This window comes from Rhea pennata, chromosome 1, assembly GCF_028389875.1.
Source record: "Rhea pennata isolate bPtePen1 chromosome 1, bPtePen1.pri, whole genome shotgun sequence".
NCBI lineage: Eukaryota > Metazoa > Chordata > Aves > Rheiformes > Rheidae > Rhea > Rhea pennata.
In genome coordinates, this window is record NC_084663.1 from 3496008 (window position 1) to 3513581 (window position 17574).

General features: G+C 45.7%; 1 protein-coding gene across 1 annotated transcript in view; it reads left to right on the forward strand.

Moving 5' to 3' along the window:
• The window catches only part of PLXNA4 (plexin A4), a 466810-nt gene that overhangs the window by 349946 nt on the left and 99290 nt on the right, over positions 1-17574 (forward strand). Inside the window, exon 10 of the mRNA XM_062580398.1 lies at positions 16419-16619. Coding sequence (XP_062436382.1) covers positions 16419-16619 — 201 coding nt within the window. The remainder of the gene's footprint in view (positions 1-16418; positions 16620-17574) is intronic.

The window sequence follows — 17574 nt, forward strand, 5'->3', positions numbered from 1 at the left end:
CCTGGTCAGGAATGGTCTGAAAGCATTCTGGCCTGTCTGGTAAATGACCTGAGATGGCTTGTTGTTTGCCTGGCCCAGGGGACCAGTACCCATTAAGTGATCTGATATCTCCTGAACCACCAGGCGCAGAGGCAGCTGCTGAAATCTCCAGGAACGTGGGCTGCATTTTGTTCTCACTTTGGAGGCTGAAAACCACTCTGCTTCCTTTCTTGTCTGCTACATCTGGTGTCTCTGAGCTGTTCCTCCTGCCCTGTGCCCCAGGCAAGGCAGTCTGCTGGACTGAATGGCAGAACTGTAGTGGCTCCACACTCTTATGGTATCCCCCGATCCCTCTCACTTTTTCTTTAACATACCTGCTGGTTGAGAGCCGAGTCCTGGAGCAGACAGCTTGAACTGCAGTGACAATGGGACAGACCATAAATACTCACGGGCGTGGAAGCTGACACTTCTTGATCTGCCGATATTCAGCATTTGCTGCTAGACCACTGGAAAGCTGGTTGAGAATCTGGAGGGTGGATGTGATGGATACCCTCTGCTCAGCCAGAAAGTGGTGCAGGCAGCTAGTCCAGGGCTTGGTGCTTCTTATAGGCCTATCTGGATGGCGGGGAGCATGGGTCAGAATTTGGCCAGTCCTGCTGGTCACAAGCTTGTGTGTCTTGCACATTGAGAACAAGAGAGGTCTCAATCCCTTGTGCAGGTACTGGGATGCTGCACAGGAGTGCAGTGGGCATTGGGGCACTTTGTCTTCTGCCGTGCAATTTATCTCCTCTACTAGACTTCTCTACTACTCTGATAGGTTTCATTCACTAATCACAACATTCACCTCCACAATTCCCATTCCTTCTTCCCTCCAAGCTCCCATGCCCAAGTGAAAGGCTTCCACACTCCAGTGTGTCTTTCTCTCCCTCACCTGATCACATCCCTGGCATTTCTGACACCTGCTCCTGTCAGAGAGGAGACCATGTAAAAACTTTATGTCATTCCAGTTACTTAGCGAAGGGACTGGGAAGTGGTACCCCAGTCTTTTCTCTACCACTGCCAAGGTCTTGCTCTACAGTACTGGGGAGAAAACTGTTGGCTCATTGTCACCTCCAGATTTGTCCATGTGAGCATGTCTTTTCTGTGACTGCTTTATGTCCTGTCGTTTGGTTAGTTTCTGAAAGATACCGTCTGCAAACAAAGTGACTGTACCAGTGTGGGGAGGTTGTTTGGCAGTACGGATTGTTCTTTCTTTCTGGAACCTCATTTAACGGATGATTTCATGATAAATTTCAAATACTCCCTCTATGATCTTTCAAAGCTGCTCTATGAGATCTGCATGGCAGCAGTGAGGGGACAAACTTGACCATAATAGGGGACTATTGATCAGCAAGGCAATGATCAGTTCTCCAGGTCCTGGAGAACTGGAGAGGTGCCTGAGGACTGGAAGAAAGCCAGTGTCACTCCAGTCTTCAAGAAGGGCAAGAAGGAGGACACAGGCAACTCTAGGCCAGTCAGCCTCACCTCCATCCCTGGAAAGGTGATGGAACAGCTCATCCTGGATGTCATCTCCAGACATATGGAGGATAAGAAGGTGATCAGGAGTAGCCAGCATGGATTCACCAAAGGGAAATCCTGCTTAACCAATCTGAGAGCCTTCTAGGATGGAGTGACTGGCTGGGTAGACGAGGGGAGAGCAGTGGATGTTGTGTACCTTGACCTCAGCAAGGCTTTGGACACTGTCTCCCATAACATCCTCCTAGAGAAGCTCAGGAAGTGTGGGTTAGATGAGTGGACAGTGAGGTGGATTGAGAACTGGCTGAAAGGCAGAACAAGGAGGGTTGCCATCAGTGGTGTGGAGTCTAGTTGGAGGCCTGTGGCTAGTGGCATCCCCCAGGGCTCAGTGCTGGGTCCCATCCTGTTCAACCTTTTCATCAACGACCTGGATAAGGGGATGGAGTGCCTTCTCAGCAAGTTTGCTGATGATCCCAAGCTGGGAGGAGTGGCTGGTACACCCGAGGGCTGTGCTGCCATTCAGAGAGACCTGGAGAGGCTGGAGAGCTGGGTGGAGAGGAACCTCCTGAGGTTCAACAAGGGCAAGTGCAGAGTCCTGCACCTAGGGAGAAATAACCCTAGGCACCAGTACAAGCTGGGGGCTGACCTTGTGGAGAGCAGCTCTGCAGAGAAGGACCTGGGAGTGCTGGTGGATGACAAGTTCACCATGAGGCAGCAATGTGCCCTTGTGGCCAGGGTATCCTGGGGTGCATTGGGAAGAGTGTTTCCAGCAGGTTGAGGGAGGTGACCCTGCCCCTCTGCTTAGCCCTGGGGAGGCCTCATCTTGAGTCCTGTGTCCGGTTCTGGGCTCCCCACTACAAGAGAGACATGGAGCTACTGGAGAGAGCCCAGCGTAGGACTACAAAGATGATCCGAGGGGCTGGAGCACCTGCCCTATGAGGAACGGCTGCGAGAGCTGGGCCTGTTCAGCCTGGGGAAGAGAAGACTGAGGGGGGGATCTGATCAATGTGTACAAGTACCTGAAGGGAGGGTGTCAAGGGGACGGGGACAAACTCTTTTCAGTTGTCCCGTGTGACAGGACAAGAGGCAATGGGCAGAAATTGAACCACAGGAAGTTCCGCCTGAACATGAGGGGGAATTTCTTCCCTGTGAGAGTGACGGACCACTGGCACAGGTTGCCCGGAGAGGTTGTGGAGTCTCCTTCTCTGGAGATCTTCAAGGCCCACCTGGATGCAACCCTGTCTAACATGCTCTAGGTGACCCTGCTGAGCAGGGAGGTTGGAGTAGATGATCTCCTGAGGTCCCTTCCAACCTTACTGATTCCATGATTCTATGATAGCAGCGTGCAACACATGTATGTTATGATGGTCAGTGCTAACCAGGGCTGCAGTCCTTGCAGCTTCTGCACCAAATTCATGTCTGGTCATAAACCTTTTTCTCGTGATAGATAACATCTGACAGCAAGCTGCTCAGCTCAAGAGTTGCTATTGCTCTCTCCTATGTAGAAGAAATGCTTCTCAGCATTTGGAAAAAATGTTTAACAACTGCAAAGACAGTGGCTTGCAGAATCAAAAGTATTAGCAACAGCTTTCTGCCTGGGAATGTGAGAAATGTCCTGTACTTTCAGTGTCCTTCTTTTAACTGTCAGTTTGTGGCTCTCAAATATTAGACCTGCATAAAGATAGCCTCACATTCTGATAAAGATTTGCATTTGTTGTATCTGGAACAGTTTTGCCAAATTGTGCTTTGAACAAATGCTAGATGTATCTCCCACACTTCCATTGAGAAGTCTTCTCACTGACTCATCTCTCTCACTGAAATCTCCAGCTTTCTCTCTTACATTCCCCTTTAATCCAGTGCCCCTCATTTTCTTCCCTTTCTGTCCTGTACATCTGACTATTCATTGAGTGGGTTCTTTGAACAATGAACCATCTGGTGTCTCCAAGCCTGGCTGGGCTCCTTATTGCTCATCCAGTCCTTCACCCGTTCCTGAAGACATACATAACTATCCAAGGTCAAAAGAACTGAGATCCACTTCCAGCCTTCCCCATGCCCTCTTCAGTAGTGCTCAAAACATGACATCACTTTGAGTGGGCATATTTTTACTGACCTTTCATCTTCATCTGCAATGTTCCTTCCAATCCTTTCCTCAACAGACACCCTGAGGATGAGGAGAGGATGTATGCCCTACTAGGAGGGCATGGGTATCTGCTAAATCAGCAAAGTTTGAGGAGATACTGATGTGAAACTACTACCAGCATAGGATAGTTGGACCATCCCATTTGCAGTTCTTTAGTGAGACTGATGAGCAGATTAGCATGGACAGCTTCCAGGATCCTGTGGTCGATTTGCACCAAGAGACTCCTTGCCAAACAAACAAATATTGGTGATACTTTGTCATAGGGACCAGTGCCAGAAACTCCCTCCCTCTTTAATCATCATTGCTGACATGCCAGGTGTTTTTTCTTCCTGCACACTCTGGCCTTTACCATGTCTTTGCTGATCCACCCACTTCCAGGTGATTTTTTTCTCTCTTTGTCTGTAGAGCATCTTGCCCTCATGTGGGCAGTGGCTTCCCACTCTCCAGATTGCCTGGGATGCAAACAGACTGAGCGGGCTGGTACACATCCTACCTGGACCAGCCTAGGGCACTCTGAAGGAAGGCTTGTGTTTATTTGTATTTCTGGCTCCCTTGTTTCTTTAGCACATCTCACAATTTTCTGGATTCCTTGGGGCTTAGTCTGCCCCTGTCCTTCAAGTCTTCTTCATGTGTTCTGAAAGCATCTTGGGCTGGTTTGTTTGTTCTTTTGTAGTAGGAGTTTCTGATTAATGTAGGGCACAGGTAGGATTTAAGAATAATCGTGGATGGAAGGTGGAAGGGCTTGGAGATGATCCACACTGCTCAGAAGGTGCAGGGGTGTTTTTTTCTGCATAGCCTGTGTTCTACTATCTAGGATGCTTTTGATCCACACTGTGGATATTTGCAGCGAGCCAGCCCTGGGTCACAACAGGGCAGCTGTCCTAATACCACCTTGAATATCTACAGATCAATAAAAGACGGAAAAGGCCCATCCTAGACAGTCTGCAGGGCGGTGGAAATTTTATACAGACACTAGCTGTGGGGAGAGGAAAAGCTGTTTGATCGCAGTGCAGAATTAACTCTTAGAGTGCACTCAGGACCAAGTGGACTCACTCCCTGCTATCTCTGGTTAAACTGGTGATGTGCCACACGCATGCATAGATACTCACAATTGTCAAGGAGCCAGGACTTTGTTGCCTGTCGCTCATCAGATGCTTGGTGAATCAGCCCTGTCCATAACAGAGCTGAATCAACTAGTTTTGGAGCCTACTAGGAAAGCCCATGTTGTCTCCTGGTTACAAACTCCAGCATGCTCATGAAGCAAGAGTATTTATGATTATGGCGTTGAACTCAATCAAATAGGTTTGACGACATCGCCGGATGATTTGCGGCAGAAATACTTCACTTTGACGTATAATTTCCCTTTACAGAAGGTTTTTGAAAGCCAGGTCCAATAGCTTGAAATACACAAACTGGCTTTTTGCTTTATAAAGGGGAGCTGGTATTATTGCTGTTGAGGTGAAGAAGGAAAAAATATATAATTTAAAACTAAATTGTGTGTACGGGAGTGTTTTTCTCTTTTTCTCCCCCCAGAAGAGCTGGTAGTGAAAGTGGAGAGAATTTCAATCTTGATGGAGGAAGGGAGCAGGCTATGTTTCTGTTTTCTGCTTTTGACACTTGATACTGACTGTTGTTAAAGTTACGATGTGAGTTTAGTGTTTTATTGCCAAGCATTACATTACAAACTAACATCTGGTGAAAACAACCCTTGCTTACTCTTGACACAGCCACTAAGCAAGAGCACTCACCTGTTTTTCCACTTATATAGCCAAGAGAGTCAACAAATAGTGGAGGGAAACTGAGGCACTGAGGAATAAACCAATTGATCCATGAGCCCTGGAGACTCATCCTTCCTGTTACCCAATAAAACTAATTACTTTGTCCACCCCCCTCTCCATACGGACCTTCTCTGATCTGGAGTGGTAGTTTTCATGTCAGTGTTTCATAGACATCCGTACAAGGCTGGGCTAGTGGGTAAGCTGGGGAAACCTACTTGAGTTGATGGGATAAAGGATTAAGTCTTCTTTTGTGCCATCATCTTCTGTAAGATGAACACTATCTTGTTCTGGGCCTTGCGAGGATTTTAGCTTTCTGTGGGGGAAACAGGGAAAAAAAAGGCGAAGGCAAAAAAGCAAAACAGATAACAAATCTTTTATCTGCCGGGTTTAAAAGATACATAATCATTTAATTACCTTGAAGGAGGTTTTCATCTTTCCCTGCTCAGCCGATTTGTGTGTGTGCCTGTGTGTTTTTCTTCCTCCCCCAAACAAGCTTTTTATTAAAAGGATTTTCATCTGCTGCCTAAAAAGAGAAGAAAAGATCTCGCGCTAAAGTGTTTTATGTCGAGTTGTACGTGCTAATGACAGTAAAGCCCACATAAAAGAAACAACCGCTTCAAATATTAATTTGTCAAAAGCGATGGAAAGCTGTGTGAGCTGCATGCTGGCGAACAGCTGCCGAGGAGGAGAGCGTTGCACCGCCGCACGCTCGCTCCTGCCTCGTGCTGAATGAGGAGCGGTACCGGCGGCCTCTGCAGTGAAGCGCACTGATTTAGCTCTGACCTGCCACTTGCTCTTCTTGGGATGCATGTAGAAAGGAGGGAGGGAAGGAGAAGAGGCAGGGAGTGATAGCGACAGCTCAGCTTCAGATGGGTCAGGTAATCCTGCTCGCACTCACACCGTGGTGTTTGTCTGCAGTAAGAGCTGCAGCATCCTTCCCACCCCACTGGTGCATCCCATTCTGGTGCAGGAAGGGCTTTGGGCAGCACCCTGGCCCACGCTCTTCAGGAGGCACAGCTGCCCTGCTTCTCCTTCTCTGCAGGGTGCAAAGTCTTGCACCTGACATTCCCCAAACACACCCTGTCAGCAACTCCAGAGTCGCTGCACCAGGGCTCGCTGTGCCTCCCTGCCATCCCATGGGTGCCGTGAACTGCTGGCTCCTGTTTTGTGGTCCAGCCTCTGAGTGAAGCATCTTCAGTTGTTGCCACAGCAACAGATGAGCACTGTCACCTGCCCCAGTTAACCTGGCTGGAGCTGTGGATGCTGAGAGTCAGAGCTGGGAGGAGAAAGTAATCATCTCTGCTCAAATTAATGTATCTATCATTTCTCAGGGACTCTAATGACAGTTACAGTGATACGAATATCAGCGCTCCTAATTCTTCCTTTCTTGATGATTATCCACTTGCTTATCCTGGCATCCATCTATTGTTAAGGGGAGGGCACAAGGCATTGTTTCTATGGCAACCTCAGACAACCTGCTGCATGCAACTGCAGTAAGTGTGAAGGGGGTCGGGCAGAGGAGGGAAGGGGGCCCAGAAGAGCTGCCATGGGACCAGCTACCCCATGTAGATGCAGTCTGGCACGTATTGCGGCATGTGCATTTCATGGGAGCCTTGTTTAAGGAACTCGGAGGAGAAAGGTTTGGTGCTTATCACCTCTTCCAAGAGGAAACTCCACATGTGGTAGAGTCCAGTCTGGTCAGCATTCTGCCCAAGGAGTAATGGGGAATCTGGGAGGAGGCTGTGGTGGATGGTTTGGACCCAGCTGTGGCGCTGGACCCCTGATGGTTTGGCATTCAGGCTTTGCCCATTTTTACAGCCCTTTGGTAGAAATGGAGATGTAGGCTGTTGTGAGGTTTCCTAGTAGGAGTGCTTCAGATAGTAATAAGAGAGAATTGAACAATCAAATTGCAGAGCAGACAGAAGAAGTTCCCTTTGTTCATGGAATTTCATTACAGCCTGGAAATGGAAGAGGGTCAGGAGATGCTCAGGGGCAATATCACTTAGTGTATGAGGCTGTGGGTTGCATTTCTGCAGATGAGAGTTTTACAACTGGCTCTGAATTGTCTTGGTAATGCAAAGTTTTCCTTTCTGTGCCTCTGTTTTCATTGCACCTTTGCCTGATTAAGGTAAGCAGTTTCTGTTAATAGATGCTTGTATAGCACTTACGGGCGGGAAATGTGATCTCTATAGGGTCTTTTAACAAAAGAGTCTTGGAGCATTTAAAAACAATTTAGATAATTTGCTTTTGGTGTATGCTATTGCTTATTCTGACTTGCACTGAGGTGAAGAAGGTGGATGGTTTGTGCATAAAGCAGCTTGTTCTGTTTAATGGAGGTATTTTCTGTCATCTCTGAACTTTTCTATCCCCTAATCTTCCAGTTAGCAGGCTGCCAGCCTCTGGCAGAGGCTTATCTCTTGGTTCGTTTCTGCATTAACTCTTACCATACTTCCTTGTTTCTACGGTGGTGGATCTCCAGGAAATTGATCCTGATGCAAGAAAGCTCCTCTTGTGTCTCTCCATGCTGAGACCTCCAACCAAACCACGATGGAACTGAGAACTGTAGCAAAATGGCCTCCCCAAGCCCACTTCCTTTTCCCTTAACATACACCACCTTTTCTTGGGCCTTAGGGTTCAATTTCTGTAGCCCCTGTGCTGTTAACTAACTATGGACCTGTTTATGTGATTTCTAGGAGCAACTCAGGGAGATTAGTTTGAATGGTGGCTTAAGAAGCATCTGACATGCAACACCACGCCCCTGCTAGATGTTACTTGTACCAGCTGGGCTGTTTGTCTTTGTAATGCAGGATTGTTTATCCCACAGGACAGAGTCATCTCAGAATGCAACAGGACAACATTCATCTCTCTTCCCTTGAAAGAACATAGGGATGAGCTTATGTTGTTTTGGTTAGAAAGGCTCAGTTCAATGTCATTGCAGTGCTTCCAATGGCTATAGGACTTTCTGATTATCTGGACATTTGTTAGGACTGCTAGGATCTGTACAGCACCCTGGAATTTGGGGGAAAATGGTTGCCAAAGAGCAAAGACAAACCTCTATTCAGAATTAGCTTGGGGTAATAGCTTGGCTCTGAAGCAAGAAGCCTTTTCCTTTCTCCATTGTAGCATCAGCTGCATTCCCTCCTTTGGGACCTATGAGTATCTGGGACCAGGCCGAGGAGAAACATTCACAGGATGTTGAAGCCGCAGATAAGAGATGCTGCTGGAATGTGTCTCCTACCCTGCTTGGGGCATCTCCAGGAGGCTGGGCTCAGGCTCTGCTTCTCCTGCCATATCTTTATGCATAAATCCATTTGCTTTGGCTTGGATGTTGTCTTGTGCCATCATAAATCTCAGTGAGGGGGAGGATGAGAACAGCCATGATATCATTTTCCTAACCTTCCCACTGTGGAAGCCAAAGATTTGTGACTCTCTGGGATTTCTGTCTTGGTTTCTGAAGGAAGCAGGGCTTGCATCAATGTGGCTCACACGCATATAGACAGCCTTTTGATCTCCCCTTTGGAAGGAAGAGCTGTAACTTGGGTTCAACCTTTATTGGAAATCCCCAGTTAAGAGTCATGAAACTCTATCACTCAAGGGGAAGTGCTGGTCAGAGAATGTCCTTCACCTCTGAAAACCCCACTATGGAGCACAGATGTGTGGAAAAATTGGCTTTGTTGAGGAAGTTAGGAGTAATGGACCAATGCTGAAACTTTGCAGCATCACTGGGCTGCCAGGGTGTGGTATATGGATGTAGAGTGCTTTGATATGCGTGAAGGGTGTTGAGAACCTTGCATGGAAGTCGTTGCAGAAGGACAGAAGAGGACAGGCTAGGCAGAGGGATGCAGATTCATAGAATATAAATTAGAGAATAAATTTATTACCACATTGCCAAGCTGCTTGGGCTCGGCTGTTCTGTGCCTCATACTCTCTGTGACTTTGCAGGAACCAGTTCTACTATATGAAATACTCTAAAAGGCCTGTCTTACCTAAACAGAGTTCTCTTTTAAAAAATTATAGGCTTTGTACCAATAAACATGTTGTTATCTTGTCTCTCACTCATACACCACCCCCTTTAATGCACATACTCATACTTAACGATTTCAAAAACAGGAAGTTGTCACTTAGAAAATACCAGAATTGCGTCTCCTTGCACATCTCCATCAGGACTCTCTCCTTTGAACAGATGCGCCCAATAACACCATCATATACTATTTTTTTCACTAGTTCACTTCTTTCATCCAGTAACCAGAAGGCTCCTGCTCTCTGGGTCATTAGTTTTCCTTCTGAGCATGTGCCTTTCTATTTAAAAAGGATAAATGTGGTACTTGGATAATTATGTCAACCTGACCTTGATCCTGGTGAAATAATGGACCAGCTGAGAGGAGCTCCATTAATAAAGAATTAAAGGAGGGAAAATCATTAATGCTGATTAGCAGAGATATGTGGACTGACTTCAGAGGTGGAATAGTCCTAGGTTAGCATCCAGCTTGCAGCAGGCTTGGGTTGTTTCCCAGCACAGCCTTTGCAGCCTTGGGGGAGTCACTTAGCTCCTGATCAACAGGAATCATCAAAGAGCCATGTGAAAGGAAGTTAGTTATCTTCATTCTGCCTCTGCTTTCAGAGTACCTGCTCTCCAATGGTCGCATCACTCATGGCTCTCTAGCCTTCACAACACAGAAACCAGGGACTCAAGTGGCTGCGGCAGGTGACCTAATGATACTGTATTGATCTCTTGGCCTCCTTTCCTCCAACAGTGATCAGTGATATCTAAACACTGATCTATGCATGCCAGCATGGAAGTGTGTAGCTACCACAGACTGAACAAAACTTAAACAGGGCCAAATGTCTTCACTGAGTGGATCTCCAGACTCTAGGTCAATCACCTTTCTCTAGACACTAGAATCACTTGCAAATATCTGATGAAAGAAAGCTGGTATTTGCTCTTGAGTTCATGGCAGACTTTTAACTAGAATGGAACTGTGAGAGGTGAAAGAAATGCAAGAACTCAATTATTCCTGTTATCTCTACAGATATTTACAGTTTCCATAAATCCTGTTGCTTTCTCCTCATCAACTGCCTTTAAGGTTCTGAGCATTTTATTCATATATTATTACTTTTTCTCTGCTAGTAAAGAAGTACATCATCAATCAAACTAACAACATTGTAAACTTAGGAAGTGCAGATAAAATATATGGTGCATTAAAAAATTCTTTGACCGAGTGAGCTTTTTGTAGCTGGTTTGATTGTGGCTGGTGACAATGTAAATTTGCGGGAAGTATATCCAGAAATTTATGAAGCTTGGAATCCTGCCTGCAAAGCAGTGACCTGATTCCACTTTATAACCTAATAACATTCCCCGATACTTTTCGTGTAAATTTTAAGTATAATTTTATGACACTAAGAATTAGTAGTGTAATAATGTAAACACAATGTGGACTGTAACTCACCCCTCTCTCTTCCTGCTTGGGAAAACCAAGCTCATTGCTGTTTTATACTCCAAATTATCCTGGGGCTGGAAAGTTGTGCTAGAGTTTAAAAGTGATTCATGGAAGGGTCCAGCTTGTCAGCCTTGGAGCCCCAAGTCCTTTGTTTGCAGCTATGCAGGGCAGCTGCTAAACAAGCATCTGATCCTGAACAGCCGGTGTCACAGCCCTGACCCAGGGTGACCAGGCTGAGGTGTGAGAGAGATGTTCAGGCATGGGCCAGGCGGTCCCTGTTGCCTCACAACGACTGACTTGCTGTTTTTTTCCTGCCTTCCTCTGGCTGAAATCTGATTCCTCCAGAGTTAGACAAAAAAAAAAAAAAAAAAAAAAAAAAAAAAAAAAACTTTCTTTTTTCCTTTGCCTATTCTTCTCTCTCTTTTTCTCCTTACTTTCCTTTCTCCCTCTAAACTGTTTGCTTGGTTTGTTTTTAATGATTTTTAGTCTAATCTAACAACAGAGCATACAGATGCTGTGGTATATATATACATCTTCATAAAGGCCCAGTCACTGTCTCTCAAATCTCATTCTCTTTGTTTGGTTACAGCACAAAGTGAAAGGGTGAAAAATCCACATCAGGTGCAGGTAAAATGGTACACTGCAGATTGGCAGAGTGGATAGACCAAAAAAAAATATGTATTTTCCTCAAACAATATATGAATAAATAACAACCTGAGGATTACTTCTTGTGGGCAGTGTGAGGTCCCAAAGGACTTGAGTGAGGAAGATATCGTCCTCACTTAGATTCACTTTGCAAGCATATTCATTCCAGGCAAGATGACTTGGACAAGGTACAAAGATGATTGTTGAAGGAGGGTTATACAAAGGAAAGTCTTAAAAAACCTTGAAGTTGAGGATAAAGAAGCAGAATGTGATGGCAGGAGCAAAGTGGAGCTGGATGCATTTGGATGAATAATGGAAGAGTAGGTATGGGTGGCTGTGTCTGATCTGGAGTGGAGACAACAACTACTGTGCAAGGGAACAGAAAGGTGCAAATCCATTGCTAAGGGTAGGATTGCAAAAATGGCAAGCAACTGATAAGCAACTAATTTTACCTTTCTTGACCTGGGACACCAATATCCTTCAGGAACTGTTAATAGATGGACAGGTCATTTTCTCAAACCCTCCAGGATGTTTCATCTATTCCTATGTAGGAATAGACCAAACCCATTTGCCTTTGGAAGAATGAAAAAAATCTATGGTGAGACTTGCACTCATGCTTCTGGACATAAATAGTGACAGAGCCTGGAACCATACAAAATAAGTCTGGGCAAAACCTCAAAAGACTTTCTCCCTGCTTTATGCAATATCACAAGATTGTCAGAGATTCCTGCAGGCTTCATCCCTAGGAAATGATGATAACCCAGAGTTTCTGGTCAGAATCCAGCTTTGATTACAAAACAGCATGGTGAAATCCTCCAACTTCATAACTGTGTATGTACGGAGCACCATAAAGGAAACAAACTAATTAGGTCACTGCTAAGCCCACATAAGCTCACAGAGGTTTCAGTTCCCCTCTTAGCAGACTCCTCATGCTAGATCTCATTGGGGACTCACTCAAGTGCAGCAATGAGGAGGATAATAACATGTAAGTGAAAGAAGAAGAGAAAGGGGGTTCTCATATTGCTGAGACTTCATTATTTCTGCAAGCTACAGCAAAACACATTTGCAGGTATTCTACAAGGAGTTATAAATACGGAAAATTAAACTACCATCGACCCAATGAGTACAGCACATTTCATGCAATGTTTTCACTCAAAAAGCTCTATGACTTGATAACTGGCAAAATCTGGAGATCTGAGGTGATGCAAGTAAAAGGCAAAGGTGGAGGTTGTTATTTTAAAGGACTGACTCATTTGAAAGCATTCAAGTAATAGAATGAAACTACACACAGTATGAATCAACAAGAATCTGCTTTCAAATATGTTGCCCTGCTACACTTTAAATTGGATTTTAGCTCCTCTGGAATCTGAATCAGCTGCCCTTATAGTCAGCAGGAAGGCCTAATTGTTTATTAATTACTGAAGACAACTGGGATGCTCTTCCTTGGTATAGTTGTTTGCAGTGAGTGTATTTTCTTTCCCTATATCATGTGAGGACTGTCCTCTACCAGCCTAGGTGAGGTCCAGAGCAGACAAAAGATGAAGAGAAAATGTCTATGCTAGAGAATGTCGAAGCTATCTCTTTTTTAAGGACCCTTCCCCGTGGGTCCTGCTGCAGAGTCTGCTCCGGTTGAGTTGATGTCTTGCCTTGAAAAATATCATCCCAAGCAGGCACCTAAAGCTGACTGCAGCAAGTATTTGCATAGGGTTTGACATGGACTGCAAAATCAGTGTTATGTATGAATTTGAACTCAAAGCCTTGTCTGGGCAGTGAGGTTTTACACCGTACCTCAGTCAAAGAAATTGCCTTTTTTTTTGCTTTGTTTCAATTAGAAAGAACATTAGATCAATCAGATAAAACCACATTGGGAGGATTTCCTCTTTATGGCGCTTGCCTCTTCAATTATCTATAATGAACTTCCTCACAGCACTGTAAAGCTTTTTATATGCAAACGAATCCTGTTTGGGGGCTGCCACAATCACTGCTTGCTAATGAACTTGAAACAAGTGTTATCGGAAAGGTTACAGCACCAGTGGTGGGGGGAACAGGGGTAAGACTAGAGAAGAAAGACCAGCCTGCAAAGCTGGGATTGGCCTGCAGGTAACATAGCTTACTATCTTCAAGCTCCATCCTCCAGCCCGCTTCAGATGCTTTTCTGTTTGACAGACATCAAGTGAAATGCACTCTTGGGAAACAGCTGCTCAGTAGCAGATAGGCCTTTCCCATCTTCTGGTCCCACTGATCCACTGCGCCAAGGTATCTCCTCTCCCAACCCCCATAGCTGGGGTGAAAAAGAGATATTGCCAAAGTTAGTTCTTATACCAGAAGAGAGAGAGTCCAGGACATTTTGGGTGGGGAGTATGGTCCTAAGTTATCCCAGCTTCCTTCTGTAATCCACAGCTGGCACAGAGAGCACCTGGCCTTTCCATAGGTAGACATCAGCCAGGCTTGCTGCAGAATCAGAGCCAATGTAGAAGGCATATACTGCATCTCACTTACACATTTTTCTGCATTGGCACCAGCTGAGGGCCTGTGCTGGATTTTGCACTGATACTCTGTCATAGATTGCAGGCCTGTGTGACTCTAGTTGGAAGAGGAAGGTGAAAGGGATGATTCAGGGGAGCATTGAAGCCCTGCAGCCCCAAAAGGTGCATTGATGCACAGTATCTGCTGGAACGATTGCAAATGGACACTCTCACTCCCATTTTAACATAGCCCATCCCCCTCTTCCTCTGCCATTTGTTCTCATCCTCAAAACATCAGAACATCCTCAAAACATCAGAAAATCACACTGGTAAAACTGTTCCCTGCAAGGCTGCACCACATGGATTTGCCACCTCTAATCCATATACTATTCAGCAAGGCTAGCATGATGGCCCATGAATCCTTGGCTCTTGGTAGAGCATATTAAGCTAGGTCTTGTGTTTGATTAATACAGTTTAAGTTGCCACTGAGCCCAAGCTGATTTGCCTCTACCCAGCTCCAGTGACAGTGTCTCTGCTGATCTTGTGCTGGCATTAACCTGGGTATGGCAAATTCAAATCTGCCAGCAGCTGTCAAGTGCTTACACTGTTAGCATTGCCGTGTAAGTGCAAATGAGAAACTACGTTGCCCAGAGGACTGTTCCGTCTGGCATCCCCACCTAGACAGACAGACTCTCTTTGGGGGACCAGGAAAAGCTTCTGGACTTCACAGCAGCTATGTGCCGGGTGGTTGCTGGATTTTCTTCCTGCCCCTGGCCATGGATCAGCTCACACCCGCAGTGTGATGATTGATGGCTCTTGTAATTCTATTCCTGGTTAGCGTAACTGCAGATGTTACATGTCTAATCCATTTCTTTATCTTCCTAAGCTATTTGCTTCTGTAAGATGTTTCCACCATCTGCTCTAACAAGCTCCCAGGCTCTCATAAGCCATAAATTCCACTTGCAAGCCTTTCAGTTGCTTTCCCTACTCTCTAGCCCTGGATCAGTCATTTTTCTTCCTCCTGTCCCTTGTCCACATCTACAGGTTAAACTTTCCAGTCTTTCAGCAATTTGCTGTCTCTGCTTGTGCAGAATGGACCTGACCATGGGCCGCTTCAGGAGCTTGTTTTATCATGGGGCAGGACAAGCTGAAATGGTGTTGCTCTCTGGAATAGACAAGGTCGTTGTGCCATCATGGTATTGTGGTGCTCTGCAGATAGCAGGTAGTGTGTTAAATACAATGTAGAGAAGAAAATGTGGGGACAAGCATTTTCTTGGCATATAGGAGTTAAAAACACTTAAAAGAATGGACAGTCAGATACTGACAAGTGATTGAAGTGTTGTGCCTTACGCACATAGCATGTACATGTCTGTAGCCCAGTGTAGGGGCTGTTTAAGGATCCGTCTCATTTTATGTCACATTCCCTTTGATTAGCTGGGCAACATTGCAGTAATTTCCTAATGGGCTGACAGCTTCCTAGAATACATGAATTTGTCAGCTTGCAGTTACCTGATTTCATTGCACCATTGTACGATGAAGAAACTGTGCTTTGCTTCTTTAACTAAACCCGTGCAAAATCACTTGAATCCAGCTTTCGGCATTGGAGCTTTTGGTGCCAAAATTCTGCTGGTGTGAGGTACCCATCATCCACCAAGAGGCTCTGAGTTAGGAACATCCGCTTAGCATTGCTCCTTTTGTAAAATTATCACTGGCCTTTCCAGAGGATCTGCACACAATGGGTAAGAGCCGTTTCTTACTGCTTAGGCAGAAGTGTTAGTTATCATTCTACAGTGATCCTTTTTGAACAGATTACCCTAAGTATAACTAGAAATAGGCCTACCCAGAAATTTCACTGTAATATATTTCCCCTATATGAGAGGGAGCTTACAAGTGGGAGTTGAATCCATATGTAATTTTCTGACCCCATTCTAAGCCAAATTACACTCTCTTTTAAACGTCCAAGGCTCTGTGGCTTACAACATGTCTTACTGGAGCTAACTGGGACTGTGCCTTTTGTACAATGGGTGCATTGGTTGTTGAGGAGGCAAGGAGTTATACTTTCATTTTGTTTTATTCACTTCTTATGTCTTGGTGTTATGACTGGGCTAAGTCCCTGCAGAGAACAGAATTGCTTTGCCACTAGTTGATTAATGGAGGAGGTATAAAAAAGCATGAGACGTAGCTTCCTTGGGTCCAGCAGTTCAAGGATTGCAGTGAGACAGAGCAAAGGGAGTGGGAAAGGATGGTCTGTAAAAGCAATCCTTCCTCATCTGTTTATCTGAGTCTTCCTGGAAATGCTCTACAAATACCCTTGTAATAGGCTGAGTCTTGGGAGGCTCAAAGGCTTTGTAGTTGGTTGAAGTGAGGTGTGAAGGCAGAACTTTGAGAAGCATCAGAAGACTCCGCTTGGGGTTCAGAAACCTATATGCTGACTTGGTGTGGTCTCCTCTCTCCTCAGGACTGTCCCCAGCTGCTGCAGGCAGAGAAGATCCTGGTGCCGGTAGAAGTGATCAAGCCGATCACACTGAAGGCCAAGAACCTGCCCCAGCCACAGTCGGGCCAGCGAGGCTATGAATGCATCCTGAACATCCAGGGCAACGAGCAGCGAGTGCCTGCCTTGAGGTTCAACAGCTCCAGCGTGCAGTGCCAGAATACATCGGTGAGCAAGCCCTGCAACCTGGGGCGTGTGGGGGAGACATGCAAGGGCCAAGGAGTGCCTACAGCACTGTCTTGATGATGTCAGTTTGTGCTACTGTTCCTTTTACCTTTTGCTGGCCCCATTCCAGCCATGGTCGGGGAGTGCTGGGTAGCAGCTTGCAAAAAGTCCCTTTCACTCTTTAGGTCTGGACTGTGGTAACATACAGTGGTTGCTCCTACCTGTGGATCCCGTCACTTGGCCATGCTGGAGCAGCTTAGTCTTGACCCATAGACATTATTCCAGGCTCAGCCTACTTATTTCTTTGCAGTATTTCATCCTTGTGTTGCAGTGATAGCATGAAGTTCCTGCAGCCTCTGGTGAGCTCCAAGCACTCGCACTGCACCAATCTCTAAGCAATCACATCTCACCACACCTTCTGGTGCAAGTCAGTGTTAGATGGTCCTGGACATGTTATACGTTTAGAGAAGCTTCCAAAAAGACTAAGGTTCACATCAACACTGTTGCGTGGGAGTACTTGGTGATGGGACATCACCACAAATATAAACAGCATGACGATGCCAGCATGTAATGGATCCAAAGGAGGGTGAGATGTTTAAGGCTTGAGTCAAGCCTTCCCCCCCAGACATTGTCCCACTGTATGACCTTTGGATGATTCCTTTGCCTCCGCACACTGCCTTTTCCCCATCTGTAGTGCAGGACCAATAATCCCTTTCCCAGGGGGTTTATGTGAATCTCAGTGGTGTTATGATAGCAATGCCAGTCTTCAGGGGTGAACTATAGCATCTGCCAGGAGCTGTGCATTTTGTGGCGATGGCGTCCTAGCACTGTTTCTTAAGAGGTTTCCATGAGACTCAGATCTCCCAGATATTCATTTAAGTCATCCTCATTGCTACTGTTATGAGATGATTTATTAGTCAAAGAGCTAATTACAGGCTTTAGCCACTTCACTGCTGCT